Below are 15,955 nucleotides of genomic sequence, written 5' to 3'. Positions count from 1 at the left end.
ACAACTTTCCACCCCGGATCTCCCTCTTTCAGGCTCGGACCTCTTTCAGACGTTCGCCTCCCTCCTTCGGGTTCACTGTGTCTTTTCTTGCATTCTCAAATTTTAATGTCTTTTTAAATAGTTCTTCGGGCTTTGCCCCTTTTGGTCGGCTTCCCTCTACCAGGTTCACTCTCGCCAACTTTTACAACACAGTTCATGTACTAGTTTTTCACCACAGGACTTCAGACTTCGTCCCTTCTTTCACACTCATCAGTCGGTCAAAGACTTTCGACGTTACAGAGGATTTTACAAGACCACTGTATGACCACTTTGACCTCTTTGCCTCTTCCCAAGGCCTTCTGGTTATGGAAGTTTATCGGATAAAAGTTCAGATTAGCTGTTGGCTACTTTTCATTCAACACATTTCGGTTTTCTTATCGATTCTCCCCTCGACTCACCTGCTGTGATGAACTGTTTGCCTTTCTTCTTCAAGTCAAGGTTGGTACCATGGAGACCAGCGTCTATCCCCAGCTTGGCTATCAGCGGAGGAGGCTCTCATGTACCGTAGACATCTGCTGCAACAGCCACTGGCTACTGTTTGTGGACTTCTGTTTCTGTCTGCAGAGGTTTCACGGGTCTTGATCGGAAAGGGTAAGGGCACCTCTCTCCTCGTCACCCTCACGGTATTTGCCATCTTTCGCCTCCTCTTTAACTGCCATGCTGAGTTCGCCCTCACATTGTGCGGTCTGCCTTGCTTATCCTGTGCTCTTGTGCTCCACCTTTTATCCCTGTGGCAAAGGGAAGAAAGGGCCGTCAGGTGTGTGCAATTCTGCTCAATTGATTGACCCTTGTATCAGGACATGACAAGTAATCAGCTCTGGTGTTCGTTGTCTTTCTTGTTGTGAAAAAGTGTTTGTGAGGGAAAAGGGGCGGAGCACTGTTTTGGAGTATCCTACGTGGTAGGATGGGGAAAATGTGTTGAAAGAAGTGGGATACCACGTCTCACCCGTCAGTGTCCCACTCCCCAAGGACCCCCCCCCATACAGGTGATCCACCCCCATGAACTATATCCAATAGCAATGGCCGTGTCCTGGCCACATGGATGATGGATCTCCAGGGACTAGCTAGAGACACCTTCAGGTTTCCCACACTGGTCTCAGTGCTCAGATTCTCTCTCCACAGGAGAAACATGTGGGGAGAACTCCAAGTAGCTTAGCAGGTGCCGCCACCATTGTCGCAGTCTGCTGGCCCTTAAAACCCTGCTGCCCTGTCCGGGGCGTGAGAAAAGCCTCTGCCCTTGCCTGGCTTGCGGGAGCTATGCCCTCTTGCCAAACGGGATGTCTATAGCCTCTACCCCAGAGGAGAAGCCGAAAGATTGTTTTGCTGGTTGCTGCACAGCTAGACCCAGTGACTTGCCAGCCAACCTGGGTGTCCTTGAAGTTCTCCAAGGACTCATTGGCCTTTGGGCTGAACAGGTGCTCACCATCAAAAGCTATGTCGAGAAGTTTAGCTTGAACCTACGGTGAAAATCCTGAACTGTGGAGCTGGCAGACCTCCTTAGTGCTGTGGGCATCCACGTTGAGCGGCCTACACAATCTGCAGGGCCCAGTACCGACTACAGTGCTTGGCATGCCACCTCTTTGCCATCATCCATTAAGTGTAGAAAACCATCCCTCATTTCACCAGCCGGAATGTGTTCTGCCACCATTCTCCAGAGTCCGTGGGAATATTTATCGAATCCACATAACGCATTAACTGCCTTCCAGGCCATACTTCCTGAAGCAAAGATGTTATGGTCGGGGCATCCATTTTCTTGGATTGCCTGTCTGTAGGAAGATTGGAGGTGGACGTGGCTAGTCTAGAGCTCACTGTAGCGGCTTCTACCACTAGCCCTTCTGGCATAGGGTGAGATTACAAAGGGTAAATCACTCCCCACCAGCCGGTTTATATTTTTTGGCGATTGTGTCCAGTTGGCGTGGAGCATGGCCTTTACCAAAATGTGGTAACTGGTTGCAGGATAGCTTCATTATATGATAACACCCTTTCCATTGGCGCTCCCTGTTGGGAAGAATTATTTTACTATAAAAACCTAGAGTGACTCAGACCCTTTTCTCACTCTGTTTTTTCCCCGATTTGGATTTTGTGTTTTCACTGTTTTTGGAGTCTGACAAACTCCATAGGCATCTACTTTTTGTATGGTGACACCTTCAGTGCAGTGTCACTAAAGTTTAAATACCTTTTCTTGGGTGAACTTCAGTTCCCAAGAAGAGTAAAGTGAAATTGACTTTACTTACATTTTCTCTTTGTAGGTCCAGCACACACCATTTTATGTGGAGTGCTGGGGGGTTACTTAGTAGCCCCATATCCTACTTTGTCATCTAAAACATGTTGTTACCCGCACTACTGTAAATGGCTGGTGGCAGTGGTTTACTTTTCCTACCATTGTGCTTTTCTACCACAGGATGAACCCTCAGATGCAGGACAGCACCATTTTGTCAAAATGGCTCGTCTTTTTTCGCCATTTTCAGTGTGAGGTCTTTCTTTGGTTTTAACCTGTGCATAGAGACAGGTTTGAGCCCTTTGTCTTGCCTTTGTGGGCTTCAACCCTGAAACCCACCCCTGGCTCTAGTGTGTCTGGAAGGACAGGATATGAGGGAGGGTCTCAAAACTAGGAATGCCTGAATGCAAATAGTCTCGATAGGCTGGCTGTCCTTTCAGGACATGACAGCCTAGGCTATGCATGAATGGGAGAAACCTGCTTTAAAGGTGAGGTTTTTGGGACTGCAGGCAGAGTCGACTACTGGGAGAAACACCCGACAAACCATGAACAAAGCTTGTTGCAACCGCCTGGACATTTAAATTGTCCGGTGAAGCCCTGCTGCTGTGCCGACCTTTTTCACCTCGACAGACGCTCCGGACGGAACGACTTTGCCCCCTGTTTAGTGGCACCAACTAACCCCAAGACTAACTCTACAGGGGATCACCATGCCCGACTTCCTGTCCCCTCTCCGTTGCTGAGGGAGCCAAATGCCAGGGGTTGAGTGCCGTAGTCGAGTGCAACGTCTGCCGCAGAACGTATCCGGCAAAAAGCTCCAGGAGCCTGCTAAGGACCCTCTAGAAGCATTACCTCCAGATCCAGAGTGCAGGTCCGAGGGAGTGAAGGAAGGCCAACCGGTGTCCGAGATCCGCATTAGTGCTGTTAGCTAAGCACTGAAACCTCAAAGTGCAGCAGAACTGAAAAGAGCCCATAGCTGCCGATGACCTCCAGAGTACTGCCACAGGAGCCCACCAGACGTCCTCCCTCTTGTCCCCATGACAGAGGCTCAGGAACAAGGGTCTGCAGCGCTGTAGCACGACTAAATCCAGGTGGACCACTTCTAACCAAGTACTGTTTAAGCTTGGGCTACTTACCTTATTGCATTTAGCTGTGCTTTTGTCACTGGGTAATTGCATTGGCTACCTTTTTACGAGTTGATTTCAACTCCTTTTTCACAAGTCTAACAGCCGGTGACCATTTAAGTGATTTTTCTGAACTCTCGAACTTTGTGCAAGACTTTTGTCCAAGAAGTGCATCAGATCCGTAGACTGTGTCCAAATGACTTTGGCTGTCCTGGCTCCCTCAAGGCACTCTTGTAAATCCATTGACTTTTATATTTTTTTATCCCTCATAGGTGGTAGCTTGTTGTATACTGGTACTGCTGGGAAAGGCTCATCTAGACTTCATTGGAGGATTCCGCTAGCCTAATAATTGCTGAGAAATTGTTCAAACCTTTTTACTTCCCTAACCCTTTCTGCAACTTTAGAGTCTACAAAAGTAGATTAGTGCGATATACAAATGCAAGTACTATCCTTGTGATTCAAGTCACCTGGGGGTGTAGGAGTAGTGTATGAAGCATATTCAAAGATTATCCAGTGGCTTTGACTCTGAAAAGTAATTTTGAAGTGTATTTGAATTGTTACAACAAATTACCTTTAAGAATGCCAATTTAAAACGGAAGTTAAATAACTATTTATAACTGAAACCTTGAGTATAAGTTTTAATTGGCTACTTGTATTACAAATTTCAATTGTACAGCTCTACAGTTCACATTTACCATCTTGAGATAGACCTGGCTGCTCAGTCACACTATCAACTTGTGTTGTGCAGACCTATACCAAAAGGTGGGTTACCTAATACCAAGATGATAGGTTTTGTGTAGTCTCTCACAGTGTGACTGCACCAATTCTTACCCAACAGTCCCTTACCTAGGATGTCCATCAATTCATATGCATACATGAGTTTAGCCGGGGTGGCCAGACCAAAGGACTACCACATTTTTTATAGTCCTTCTGTACTGCACCTTAGTGTGACCATAAGGAGCAGCCTGTTGCAGATCCAGGTCGGGAGAGGTGTCTAACCCGCTTGCATCATGTAAGCCTTCGGCCAGGGAAAACAAATAGTCTTGGTCCGCAAAGAAATCTCCTCAAGCCACCACGCTCAAGGCACTTGGTCCCCTTCTTCATTGTCCAACAATCTCAGAGTCGAAAAACACTGATTGAGATTCGTGGGGGAAAGGAACGTTCGACTGTCTGTGTCGATGAGTTGTTCCTACAAGGCCGCTCAGTGCCAGAGCCGGTTTCCCGCTCATTGTGGTGAGCACAAGGGCATAGGACCAAACATGGTCACCTTGGCGCTGGACCCTCCAGGCACAACTGGAGCCGTATTTGCCTGAAGCATTGAGACCAAAGTCGTACCGGTCACTGATTTCTGGAAAAGCTGGAGCATTTGCTCCTTGAAGGCCTCCCACTACTCCCGATCTCAGGGTTGGTTCTTACTGCGTTCATCTGACGAATCGGGAGTCTGTCTGCATCAATGGCGTATTTTACTTGTGGGAGGATGAGTGCCTGTCCTTTTTTGGGCATGAGGCCTCTGGTGTCTTGGCCCAATCAAACAGCCAAACTAGTCAGGGAATTCGCTGGAGGCTGCCCACGCCAATTTCACGGATTGCTCTCCAAGGGACTTCAGGTTCATTTGTTGATGGAAAACGCTCTTTTTGATTTCGTAGTCTTTCCCCAGAAACCACACGCAGATGTCATGCGGGTCAGTGATCGGCATGTTCAGAGTTGTAGTCTAGACAACGTTTGAACCCCGAGGTCTTAGGGCCTGGCATATCGACAAACTTTGAATTGAAAAGGTCTCTCACAATAACATTCCCGAAAAGCAGCGTGCTGAGTGCATGGTAAAAAGGAACTGAGGTACGGGGGCGTAGTGATGTAATATATATATACAGCCAACGTCATGTCTGGAATCAAGGAGTGGCATTGTTGAGTCAGGAGGAGTCTATGTAGAGTCGTACTACGCCTCCCGTCGAAAAAGTGTCTAAGCAGCCGACGTTGGAAGGATACCCGATAGTGAATCTGCGGGAGAGTGCAATCCATTGAACATAGGTTTTACAAATCTCCCTGTGGATCTTCCTTGGAGCTATAGCCAAGATGGAATTCTTTGAATGTTCATATTCTACAAACAGAGCGGATGGACAGAGTAAAGCTAAAGATCTCTGTCCAAGCAATGTGCCACTGCCATTACATTTAAACTCAATATAAGGATCCAACCTACAAAATACAAGACGCAGAAATGCCTCAAATTGGGGGATGATGAGCCGCTCCATTGCAAGATCTTTTTTACAAAATAAAAGCCTTAAACCACCTATCTATAAAGCATTATAAATGTTACAACGCTGTAACTAAGTACTCAGAGCTATCCCACTCCCAAAAAGTAAGAGAATGTTCCTCTGGTTATTCCAAATCTCAACTTTGAAGCAACAGAAAGAAGCACAGGATTCATTTCAGGATTTAATTAAGTCACAAATGGGGCCAGCATGGCAATAAGAAAAGTGGGAGAAAAGGCTGGTGGAACTTCCCAGTCTCCCACAGCCCAGCACTGGCCATTCCCATTTACATCGGCTTCCTTTACCATTCACACACACATACAGGGAAAGGGTGGGGCAGAGGTCGACCCTTCACACTGGAACATACAGGAATAAAAAAGAGAAATACATTAAAACCAGGGAGAGTGGGGCATATGCAGTGCTTAAAATCATACCCCCCAAACCTTACAAATGTACAAAATATTTTCTTTAAAGTCATGAATGTCGCGAGTTGGAATATATAAATATTTACACATTACCTCCAAAAGCCTGGCTTTTTTTTCCACACCAAGGTTTGGAGTCCAAATACATATTATAATAATAATAATAATTATAATAACAATATTACTGAGAAAAGACAGGAAGGCTGAGGACACTATTATCTCGACTCCCTCTCCTTATAGAGTGCCGAGAGGTCACGCATCTCTGCAGCATGTGGTGTGGTCCTGCGTGGTGGGGAACCTGGTCGCATGCTTGTGGATGGAATAAGAGGAGGTGGGGCACTCAGCAGGTTGATAGGAGGAGTCTTGCTGAGCAGGCCATTAGGGTGGCCCATGGCGGGGTTAATGCGAGAGTACATGTGGCCCCCAAGTCCAGCCGCAATTAAGGTGTGGTGAGGGAGGTGGGCTTCCAGAGCTGACGGGTGAAGCCCATAAAGACGGGCTCGCTCGTAGTCCTCTCTCAGCATCTGAGCCCGTTCTTCCATCAGCACAGCAGCAGTGCGATCAGGCTCCCGCTCTCTGAAGGCTTGCTCGTGCTCAAAGTATCGGGGCCCAGTGAGACGCTGCAAAGAATCCGACCGGAGTGCCAGCTCTCGGCTCAGCAGCTCTCTGCGATGCATCTCCATGTTACTGCGATATGGCTCTCTCCAAGCTTCCAGAGCATATGAGGCATGCGGGAATCGCTCCCCTACCCCCATGTTGTGTCCCATGCTGAGATACGGTGCCATGGCTCTGGGTCTGTCGAACATCGCCAGCGTGTTCAGAGAGTGCATGCCAGCAGGGGACATATGGAGCGGCATGTGCAGGGTAGCTTGGCCATGTGAAATGTTCTGCATAGGGTTGGCATGAAGAACATTGGGGGCACGGGAGACCTGTGCCATTTCATAGCCAGTCACAATCACGTCCGGGTCATCTTTGCGCTCCTCTTTAACTTTGATGTCGTGTTTCCTCAGCACCTGGTCTGGCGTCAGCTGCGATTTACGGTCCGTTGCCTCCCGGCTGACACTGGACCTGCTGCTGGGTCTGGCACTGTCACTTATTGGCGTACGGACATACGGTGAATGCTCTCTGGGGCCAGAGGCCTTGGTGTCCTCAGTGGGTAGACGACGGACCAGACCCAGACTACCCTCCACAAGAGCGTGTGTCTCTCGCAGCTTTAGCTCTGACAGAATGTGGTCTTTATTTGGGTCCACATGATCTCTGCTACGTTCTCTTTCGCGCACTTCACTGCTGCCATGTCCACGCTCATCACCAACAGATGCACGGCCGTTGCACTGCGTCACCAATGGCTTGTGCGTGGGGGTCGCTGGTGAGACTCTGACTGGATGCCTGGAGAAGAGGAGGTCCCTGCAACAGAGAAGAGCAGTTACAAACTATAACATCTTAGCAATTGACCCAAAATACATAATTTAGAAAAGAGCACATTTTATAGCTTACATTATTTCATGCTATGTTTTTAATATCCATTTAATTGATTTAGTGAATATTTATGATTTTAGATCTTTTGTTTATGCTACTTAGAATATTTAATAATTTATGAAAATTGTGTTGTGGATTAATAAAAAAAAAGGACAAAAAAAACGACAGAGCATCGGGCTAATGTCATATGTGCATTTCATACGCTCACTGATCCAAATTACATCTGCCCTAAGACTCAAAATATTACATTTCTGCACTTCAAGCCCATCAGTCATTGGCAAGGGGTATCCACAACAATTTGCAGGACCGTAGGTATCAGGCGCAATAACACTTGTAGTGGATGCTCCACAACCTTTAATTCTATGCTGAACCACTTTCCTACATCCTCGAACTTTGACTGGTAAATTTGCTAAGGGTAGGCCAGAAATTAGGAGTAGATTTGTCAAGTTAATTATACAAGTTTATCACTGTGGTGACTGCTTCATATTTCTAGTCCACAGTACCCCTTTCCCCATATTCATGCGATATCCAGGTTTGCACCAGAGCAACACATTTCCCTAACCATACTCCCACTTTCTCCATATCACTTCCCCAGAAGGCTTTACAAATTCTTTATAATTCCGCTAGACCCGTAGTTCGAGTAGATTTACCTACTCGACCAAAGAGAAATGCACTCTACCCTTGGCGACACGTTACAAAAATATAAAAATCACTTTCTGTAAAATGGTACAGGTCAGCTTAAGCAAACTAGCAAATGGTAGTCAATATTCATAAAATCTACTCATCTATGCGAGTGGGCGACCAGATTTGGTTTGCAAGCCTTGCCCAGGACACCATGCCAGTCATTTTAGACTGTGGTTAAGTGATTGTTGAAAGGAAGGAGGGAGGGAAGGCTGTGTGGTGAAAAGGGACTAGAGATTAAGAAAGAATCCAGTAGTGTCTACAGTATGATGGGGGAACAAAACCCTGAACTATAGTTCTGACAAGTGTCTCCGTGAGACTCTCGCTAGTAGCGCTACTCAGTTTGCTCAGAGACCTCCAGTCTCATTGTAGGCTGCCCAAAATGTAACCTGTGTTTTCTTAGGCCAGTTAACTTGCCTATTAAGCTGTGTGAGCTCTACCCAAAGCAGTTGCCAGCCACTTTGAAATTAAGTACACAGTTCTTTAGCACAGAGCCCATTGGTCACCATCTCTTATTAGTCAACCAAACTGAACCTTTGTATCCATTCACGCAAAGTATTGTCATATATGATGCTGGCTATTTAGGGTGCAGGAAGCTTCAAATCATAACCCAAGACCAGATATTATGAGCATTTTAATCAGTTGTGGGAACGCAGGTTAAATCCACATCTTCTGTGTTTACCAGTGTTAAAGTTGTTTCTTTTGGCAACTTTCCCAGCTCTTAATCGGACCAAAAGCATATCTGCCAACTGTGATCAGGACCTACTTTTGGGGAGAAAGGTCTTTGAAGGAACAAGTTACTTACCTGTAACTTTTGTTCTCCAGCATGGGTCTTGCATGGATTCACACACTCATGAATATTCCCTGCCGTCAGGCGGGGAATCCTCGGTAAAAGAAAACTGTTTCACTTTTACTTACAAATTGTATTTCTCCTCTAAACCAATCACTGTCCTCTGGGTCATACTGCCCCCAGCCAATAACAGTTCTCCCCTAAGCCCCTCCTCTGGCAGATATCTTCATATTTGGTAAGCACATAAAGTGGCAGCACAAACAAGAAGAGTCGCAGAGTGGGCAGAGAGCGATTTTGCATGTCAATCCATGCTGGAGAACAATAGTTACTGGCAAGTAACTTGTTCCTTCTCCAGCATGGGGTCTGGCATGGATTCACATGCTCATGAATAACAAATACATAGCAGTACAACATTACACAACCGCGGGAGGTGGCAAGGCTCCACAGAAGCATTTACTCTTACCCCTGGAACAGACTCACCTCAAGCGAACAGGTTGCACAGCACTGCTTGGCCGACTCTGGACTCCTCTCTGGAATCCCTGTCGATGCAGTAGAACTTCGTGAAGTTGTGCGTGGATGCGTGGATCTCTACGTAGCAGTCCTGCAGATGTCCAGCAGGGGCACACCATACAGGAACACCATAGTCCCAGCAATCACTGTGGTGGAGTGGGCTCTGAGACGGGCTGGCAGCGGTTGTTTCGCCAACGGATGACAGTGCGTGATGAAGCCAGAGAGCCACCTGGAGATGGAAGCCTTGGACAAGGCCTTCCCATGGTTCAAAGGACTGATGTTAAGGAATAGTTGAGACGTCGTCCGAAAAAAGAAAAAAAAAAACTTGTGCGTGTCACGTAGAAATTCAGGGCACAAGCAATGTCCAGCTTGTGCAAGGCCCTTTCAGCCAGCGACGAAGGCTCCGTAAAAAACACAGGTAACACCTAAGGCTGGTTGAGGTGGAATTCTCTATATGGGTAAACGTGGCGAGCAATCAAAGCTTAGCTTCTCAGGAGGTGATGTGGGCTGGTTCTTAAGTACAGTTTAGTCCCCAAGCACCCACTAAGGAATGTCCACACACTGTATTAGTTAAAACACAGTCTTTATATAAATAAGGTTATATACACAATCGCGATAATACACTTTGTGCTCGACAATTCTAAAATGGTAAATATATACAGTTCTAGGTGGTACCACGATTACTCCGATTCCATTAAAATGGAATAACTGTACTCATTTCATACAGCATACAAATCAACACAGCAAAACAATATCAACCATAGACATAGGAGGAAGACAAGTTGGTTAGACAATTGGCAGAATACTGGCCCCTACCACTAGGCACAGTTCTGTATGAGGACCGTGACAACCCCCCCCCCTACCACCACCACCTGGGCAACCTGCAAATAAAGATGCACTACAAGCCCAGTCCATGTATTGTCTATTAAAGTCTCATCTCCTACAAAAGTTCTACTGCCCCAAAGTACCTGGTTGTGTAGAGTTCTTCAGTGAGTCATCTACAGGCCCTTCTTGAGCGCACCACATTTCAGGCAGGAACCATGTGTCATCGAGATTTGGTGTAGAGGTGAATGTTGTCGTGGAGGGAGCAGCTTTGATCTTCACGGTGCTCGTTGACGGAAGCTTGTGAACTTCCTGTGAAGAAGAGGCTTGCGGTGCACCTCGACAACTAGTGTTAGTTGCCGCAAAGAGTCAATGAAGAACTTTGGCCCTGCAAGGGTGTCGAGTCGTCGGCGAACAGGGCGTGACCACGGCTGGCCTCAGTAGCTTTGTCGGCGTCTGAGGTCTTCGGGTGGCCGGAAACCCACCGGCGGGTTCTCCTCGATCGTCGGCAGCCTTCACTTTCTCCAGCAGGACGAAAGTGGTCGACGAGGGTGAACAAGGGAGTCCTTGGATCAAAATGTTCTTGGGCAAGGGGAGCACTGCGGCTCCGGTCGGCGACGTTGGACAGCTGTTCAGTGCTTCTCTTCGCGATTGCGCGCCAGTCCCTGTCTCCGGTCGGCAGCCTTTCGTAGGTCCGTCTACAAGGGAGCTTTGGCAAAGATCAGCTGGTGCACAATGGTCCCTCGTAGCTCGCGGAGAGGTCTCCTAGCCAGGTCCTCCCTTGGATCAAGTCCTTTAAGGCACAACAGCTTTCAGATTAGCGGAGGACAGCAGCAGCAGTTCTTCCAGTGGGCTTCAAAGTTAAGCGTCAGTTTCAAGGTCAATTTCTGAACGATTTCTAGCAGTGAGAGGCCCCCATCTATATTGTTGATCTCCCATTCACTCTGCTGGGTCACACTCAGGCAACCAATCACTCAGAAGGGCATTCAGACAGCCAATCAGTCGCACGGTGCATTCAGGCCATTCTTCTCCATCCAGACACTCAACATAGAATGTGGATTCAGACAAGCACTCTGCCATTCAGCACTGCATTCATACCAGTTTCGGGCAGGGCAGTCTCAGTCATTGTATCAAACAGATACTAGACACCCATAACACAGAATGCATATTCTTCACACATTCCATTCACCCAGGTCCCACCCACGGGCGTACCCACAACATACAGTCATTGGGAAGGCTCCAGCCAGTCTGGCCTGGACTTCCCCACAACACCATATATGGAACTTCCACCCAACAGCCAGTCAGGGGGAAGGGACAGAGTCCGGGCTTCCCGGGACTTGGGGGAAATGTAAGGTAACCAGCGATAGAAAGCAAGAGGCCACAGGGGCCATCTCGTTTCCTATCAGGAATCCACTATTCTAATGACAAAGCCTGGGCATCCCAAAATGGAGGACGCTCAGGGCACCTGTCAAATCAGCATGGAGCTGCCACCAGCCCGTACCCTGCTCTGTGGGCCACATAATGGTGCCCAAAAGCATATACTAGGAGTACTGGGTTGCACTCCGACCCATGGGTGCCATAAGGGTATCCCAACGGTCTGTTCACCAAACCAAATACAGTAAGAGCCGCACCGCCAGGAGTCCCACATGCACTCCTGCGCGGAAAACAAGTCAGAACATACATAAGGCAATAAAGGACAAGGATTCAGAAGCCCTGTACCTCCGAGGCATTTCCAGCATCACACTAAGAATGTTTTAAATGCTACAGTAAGATATTAATGACCCCAGCACCCTAGCTATTGAAGTAACCTGTGGGTGCAGGTTGTGACTGTGGACCATTCCAAAAGGGTCTTTACTGATTTAGTAACTACAAGTGTATTTGAGTGTTACTGTGCTATTGCTCCCTTCTGAAGGCTTATTCTAACTGACTGATAAATTAACAATTGTTTATTCAGGAAACCTTGTGTGTACGTTTTTATTTGAATACTTGTCACTGTGAATATCTGTGTAACTCTGCTACAGCTCACAATGACCCCTCTTGAGATATGATCTATTTTATTTATATCTCGCTCATACACAGGTGTTTCAGAGCGCGACCAAGCATAGGGAGGGGAACAGGTGAGAACAAAAATACTTTCTGACTAGGCCCAGTGACATTAAGAATGTGCAAGTGCATGGAAAAAGGAGAAACGGGGAAAGTGTGTGGAGGGGGAGGTGTTGAAAGTGCAGAACAGAGGAGGAAACAGAATAAATAATAAGTGGAATAAATAAATAAATGCAGTGAAAAGGTAGTGCAGCCAGACAAGTGGGAAGTGCATGATGAGTTAGCTAGGGTATATCTGATAAGTGCAGAAGAAGAGTGGAGGACTGTATGGGAAAAGAATACAGATCCCAGTGCTGATTGAGACGTGCACCAGTCCCGCCTTGGCAAAGGACAAGTATGGAAGAATCTGCAGGGCCATGACTCGCAGAGGGGTGATCTTCTGCAACCGGCACCATGTAGCGAAATGCTTCCACTTGTGACCGTAGAACTTCAGAGTCGACGATACTCTGGCCTTGGCAAGGACCTCCCTGCAGTCAGCTTGCAACTCGTATACCCCAAACTCTAGGGCTGCAGGAGCCAAGCCCTCAGGTTCAGCGAACCTGGGTCATGATGCAGGATTGTGCCTCCTTCCCTGGTGAGAAGATCCTGGACCACTGGTAGTCCGACCTGGGTGATTCTGAACAGCTGAGACGTTCTGGGTACCAGATCTGCCTCAGCCATGCCAGGGGAGATGACCATCATCCTGCATCGGCACCGTTTGAGTTGATTGATGACTCGCAGCAGGCGAGGTAACGTGTACAGAAACAGGCCTCCACATGGGAAGGAAAATGCGTGTCCAATGCTGCTCAGCTGGTGGAACCTGCCCCACTTGATTAAGATGCAGTCCACCTGGTCCGTGCTGAAGTTGCCACACGTGGCAGGAGTGCAAATCCGCACTGATTGAGTCGGCGAGGGAGATATAGACTCTTGCCAGGTGAAAGGGGAGGAACATCTCTTAACAGATGGCCCAGTGCCACAAGTCCTGCGCCTCTTTGGAGCGCTGGGAATCAAGTGCCCCCCCCCCTGCTTCCTGATGTAGACCATCGTGGTGGTGTGGTCCGTGAAGATCCTCATCACCTTGCCCTTTCCGAGACGGAAGGAATGACTTGAGATCCCAGAACACTGCTCGTAGCTCTAGGATATTTATGTGAAGATCATTCTCCTCCGCCAGCCACAGGCGTGCAGATGTCCGGTGTGGGCTCCTCAACTTTCCAGGGAAGCATCCGCATTGACTGTCTCCTGGTACAGGGGCTTTGAAAGCCTGTGCCCCAGGCAACGGAGTGAACGTATCGCCCGACGGAACTCCTCGTCGAGCAGGATCTGGTCTGCAAAGCTTCCGGACACCTGAATCCAGCGAGCGTCAAGAAACTCCTGAAGAGGTCACATCCGTAACCTGCAGCGCTGGATAAGGTAGATGCAAGACGATATGTCGAGAAGCGACTTGATGGTCCGCAACGTGGTGGTCTAAAGTGACAATAGCAGTTGCACTTCCCCAAGAATAGCTGCTAGCCTCCTGCCTTGCATCGCACTCGGAGCAGAGAACGTGTTGAGCCTGGCTCCCAAGAACGTGTGTTCTGCATGGTATCAAGCAGGTCTTTAGATAATTGACGGAGAATCCCAGATCTGTCACAAGCTGTACGGTCGTCTCCATGTGCTCGACGGCTATCACTCTTGAATTGGCCAGGATGAACCAGTCATCTAGGTACAGGCACACGTGTAGCCCTTGTAGATGCAGATGGGCCTCCACAGGTGCCAGGTGCTTCAGGAACACCCTGGGAGCCGACTTCAAGCTGAAAGGCAGGGTCTTGAATTGGTAGTCTCTTCCCTGCACCACAAAGCGTAGGAACTTTGATGCTTCCTGTTAATGGTGACGTGGAAGTAGGCGTCCTCCAGATCCAGCGACTTCAAGAAGTCTCCCTCCTCCAGTTGGCCGAGCACGTGCTGCAACATGACCATCCTGAATTTCTAGGACTTGAGATACTTGAGATGCCGCAGGTCTAGAAAGGGACTCCAGTCCCAGCCTTCTTTTTGACTAAGTAGTATCTGGAGTAGACTCTGGAGCCCCAGAGTAATCTTGGGACTAGCTCCATTGCCCCTTTTCCTAGCATGGCCCGTACCACCTGTAGGAGCTGAGGGATGTGCTGGTCCTGCCGGGTCACTGGAGGGAGCCGCAGACACTTTTCCTGAAACTCCAGGGTATGTCTGTGGGCGAGAGAGTCCAGCACCTATCTGTCGGTGGAGATCTTTTCCAACTCGCTGACGAACCCCATCAGCTTGCCTCCCTCTGGGGTGCATGGGTGGGGGCCTGACATTCTGGCCGGTGCAGTCCTGCTTCGGCGCCTGTGTTCTGCCTCGGGGGCGGCAACAGCGCTGACCACCGCCACTGAAAGCTTCCTGGGTCGTGGACCGCGAGGGGCTGACGGTACGATGAGGAGAAACCTTTCTTCTATCTGCCTGGCTTTCCTCCAGAGGTGCAAAAGGAAGAGAGGTGCTGTTGGAGAGTGCCCATGCCCGAGCCGTCTCTGTATCCATCTTGATGGCCTGCAAGGACTCGTTGACGGCCTTCCCAAAGAGGTTATCTGCCTGGAGGAGCCCGATGCCTCGACCTCAGGCAGGAACTCCAGAATGGGGCCCAGCTTGTACCACAGTTCCCCGTTGTACCTGGCCAAGATAAACCCCCTTCCTCCCCATAGCATCCAACTTATTCCCCTCGCTGTCCGGAGGGACTGAGGACAATGTTGACTGTCGCTGTGGCCGTGTCCGTACCCATCGGGGCAGGAGGGAGGGCACCAGGCGCAAATGCGGAGGTTGATGTAGGGGCGTTGGATGGTGCCTCCTTTTTAGCCGGAGGCTGATCCGGAGCCACAGGGGCCGGGGCCTGCAGCATCCTCTTCTGGATTTCGGACACCAATGTGTGTAGGTAGAAAGGATGTCCAGGGATACATAGCTAGGCTGAGCAGGCGTGGTCAGCACACTAGGCACCAAGCTGTCATCGTCCTGGTCCTGGTAGTCCAAGGAGGAAACATCCATCTCTTGGGGTACAGCCTGTGGTTGGCCTGGGACTTCATAGCGGCACCCCCTCGCCCCCTTTTTGCACCCTGATGGATCTGAGCCGGGCTCAGCAACGGCATCCTCTTCTCCTGTGTGCCAGCTGACTTTGCCATCACCCTGGCTGAGGCCTCCCACTGGTAGGGACACCTTGGGCGCACTAGGGGCTACTTGGCCTTCGTGAGAGCAGCCGTCACCAGCTCAATCGTCAACGAATATTGCTCCTGCACCGCCTGGGCGTTCTTGGGCAGGTCAGCCGGCTTTTGCTCCACCCTAGGCTTCTCCCACAGCTTAGCCGGGTTGGGCGACTTCGTTTTTGAGGAGGAGCTCGATGGATGGCTGGCGATTCATCGTGCACTGCCCATAGAGGGACCCGCTTGCGCGGAGACCCCGAAAGAAGCGGTCTCAGTGCTTGGCCTCGTCTTAGGGCCCCCACGGATGGAGCACCCTCAAAGGACTTAGAAGCCCAATCGTCCGACCGGGTGGTCCTAGGTGAA

General features: G+C 49.1%; 1 protein-coding gene across 2 annotated transcripts in view; it reads right to left on the bottom strand.

Annotated features, from left to right (window-relative positions):
• Positions 1-5,798: 5,798 nt before the first annotated feature.
• FBRS (fibrosin) overlaps positions 5,799-15,955 on the bottom strand; it is a 710,625-nt gene continuing 700,468 nt past the window's right edge. For both annotated transcript variants that reach the window (XM_069651625.1, XM_069651626.1), the window contains exon 19: positions 5,799-7,453. In XM_069651625.1, the coding sequence (XP_069507726.1) occupies positions 6,265-7,453 (1,189 nt within the window). In that variant the 3' untranslated portion in view covers positions 5,799-6,264. The remainder of the gene's footprint in view (positions 7,454-15,955) is intronic.

Source organism: Ambystoma mexicanum, chromosome 3p, assembly GCF_040938575.1.
Source record: "Ambystoma mexicanum isolate Mex_15411 chromosome 3p, UKY_AmexF1_1, whole genome shotgun sequence".
In the NCBI taxonomy this organism is placed as follows: domain Eukaryota; kingdom Metazoa; phylum Chordata; class Amphibia; order Caudata; family Ambystomatidae; genus Ambystoma; species Ambystoma mexicanum.
This window is presented reverse-complemented; position numbering and strand designations above follow the sequence as displayed.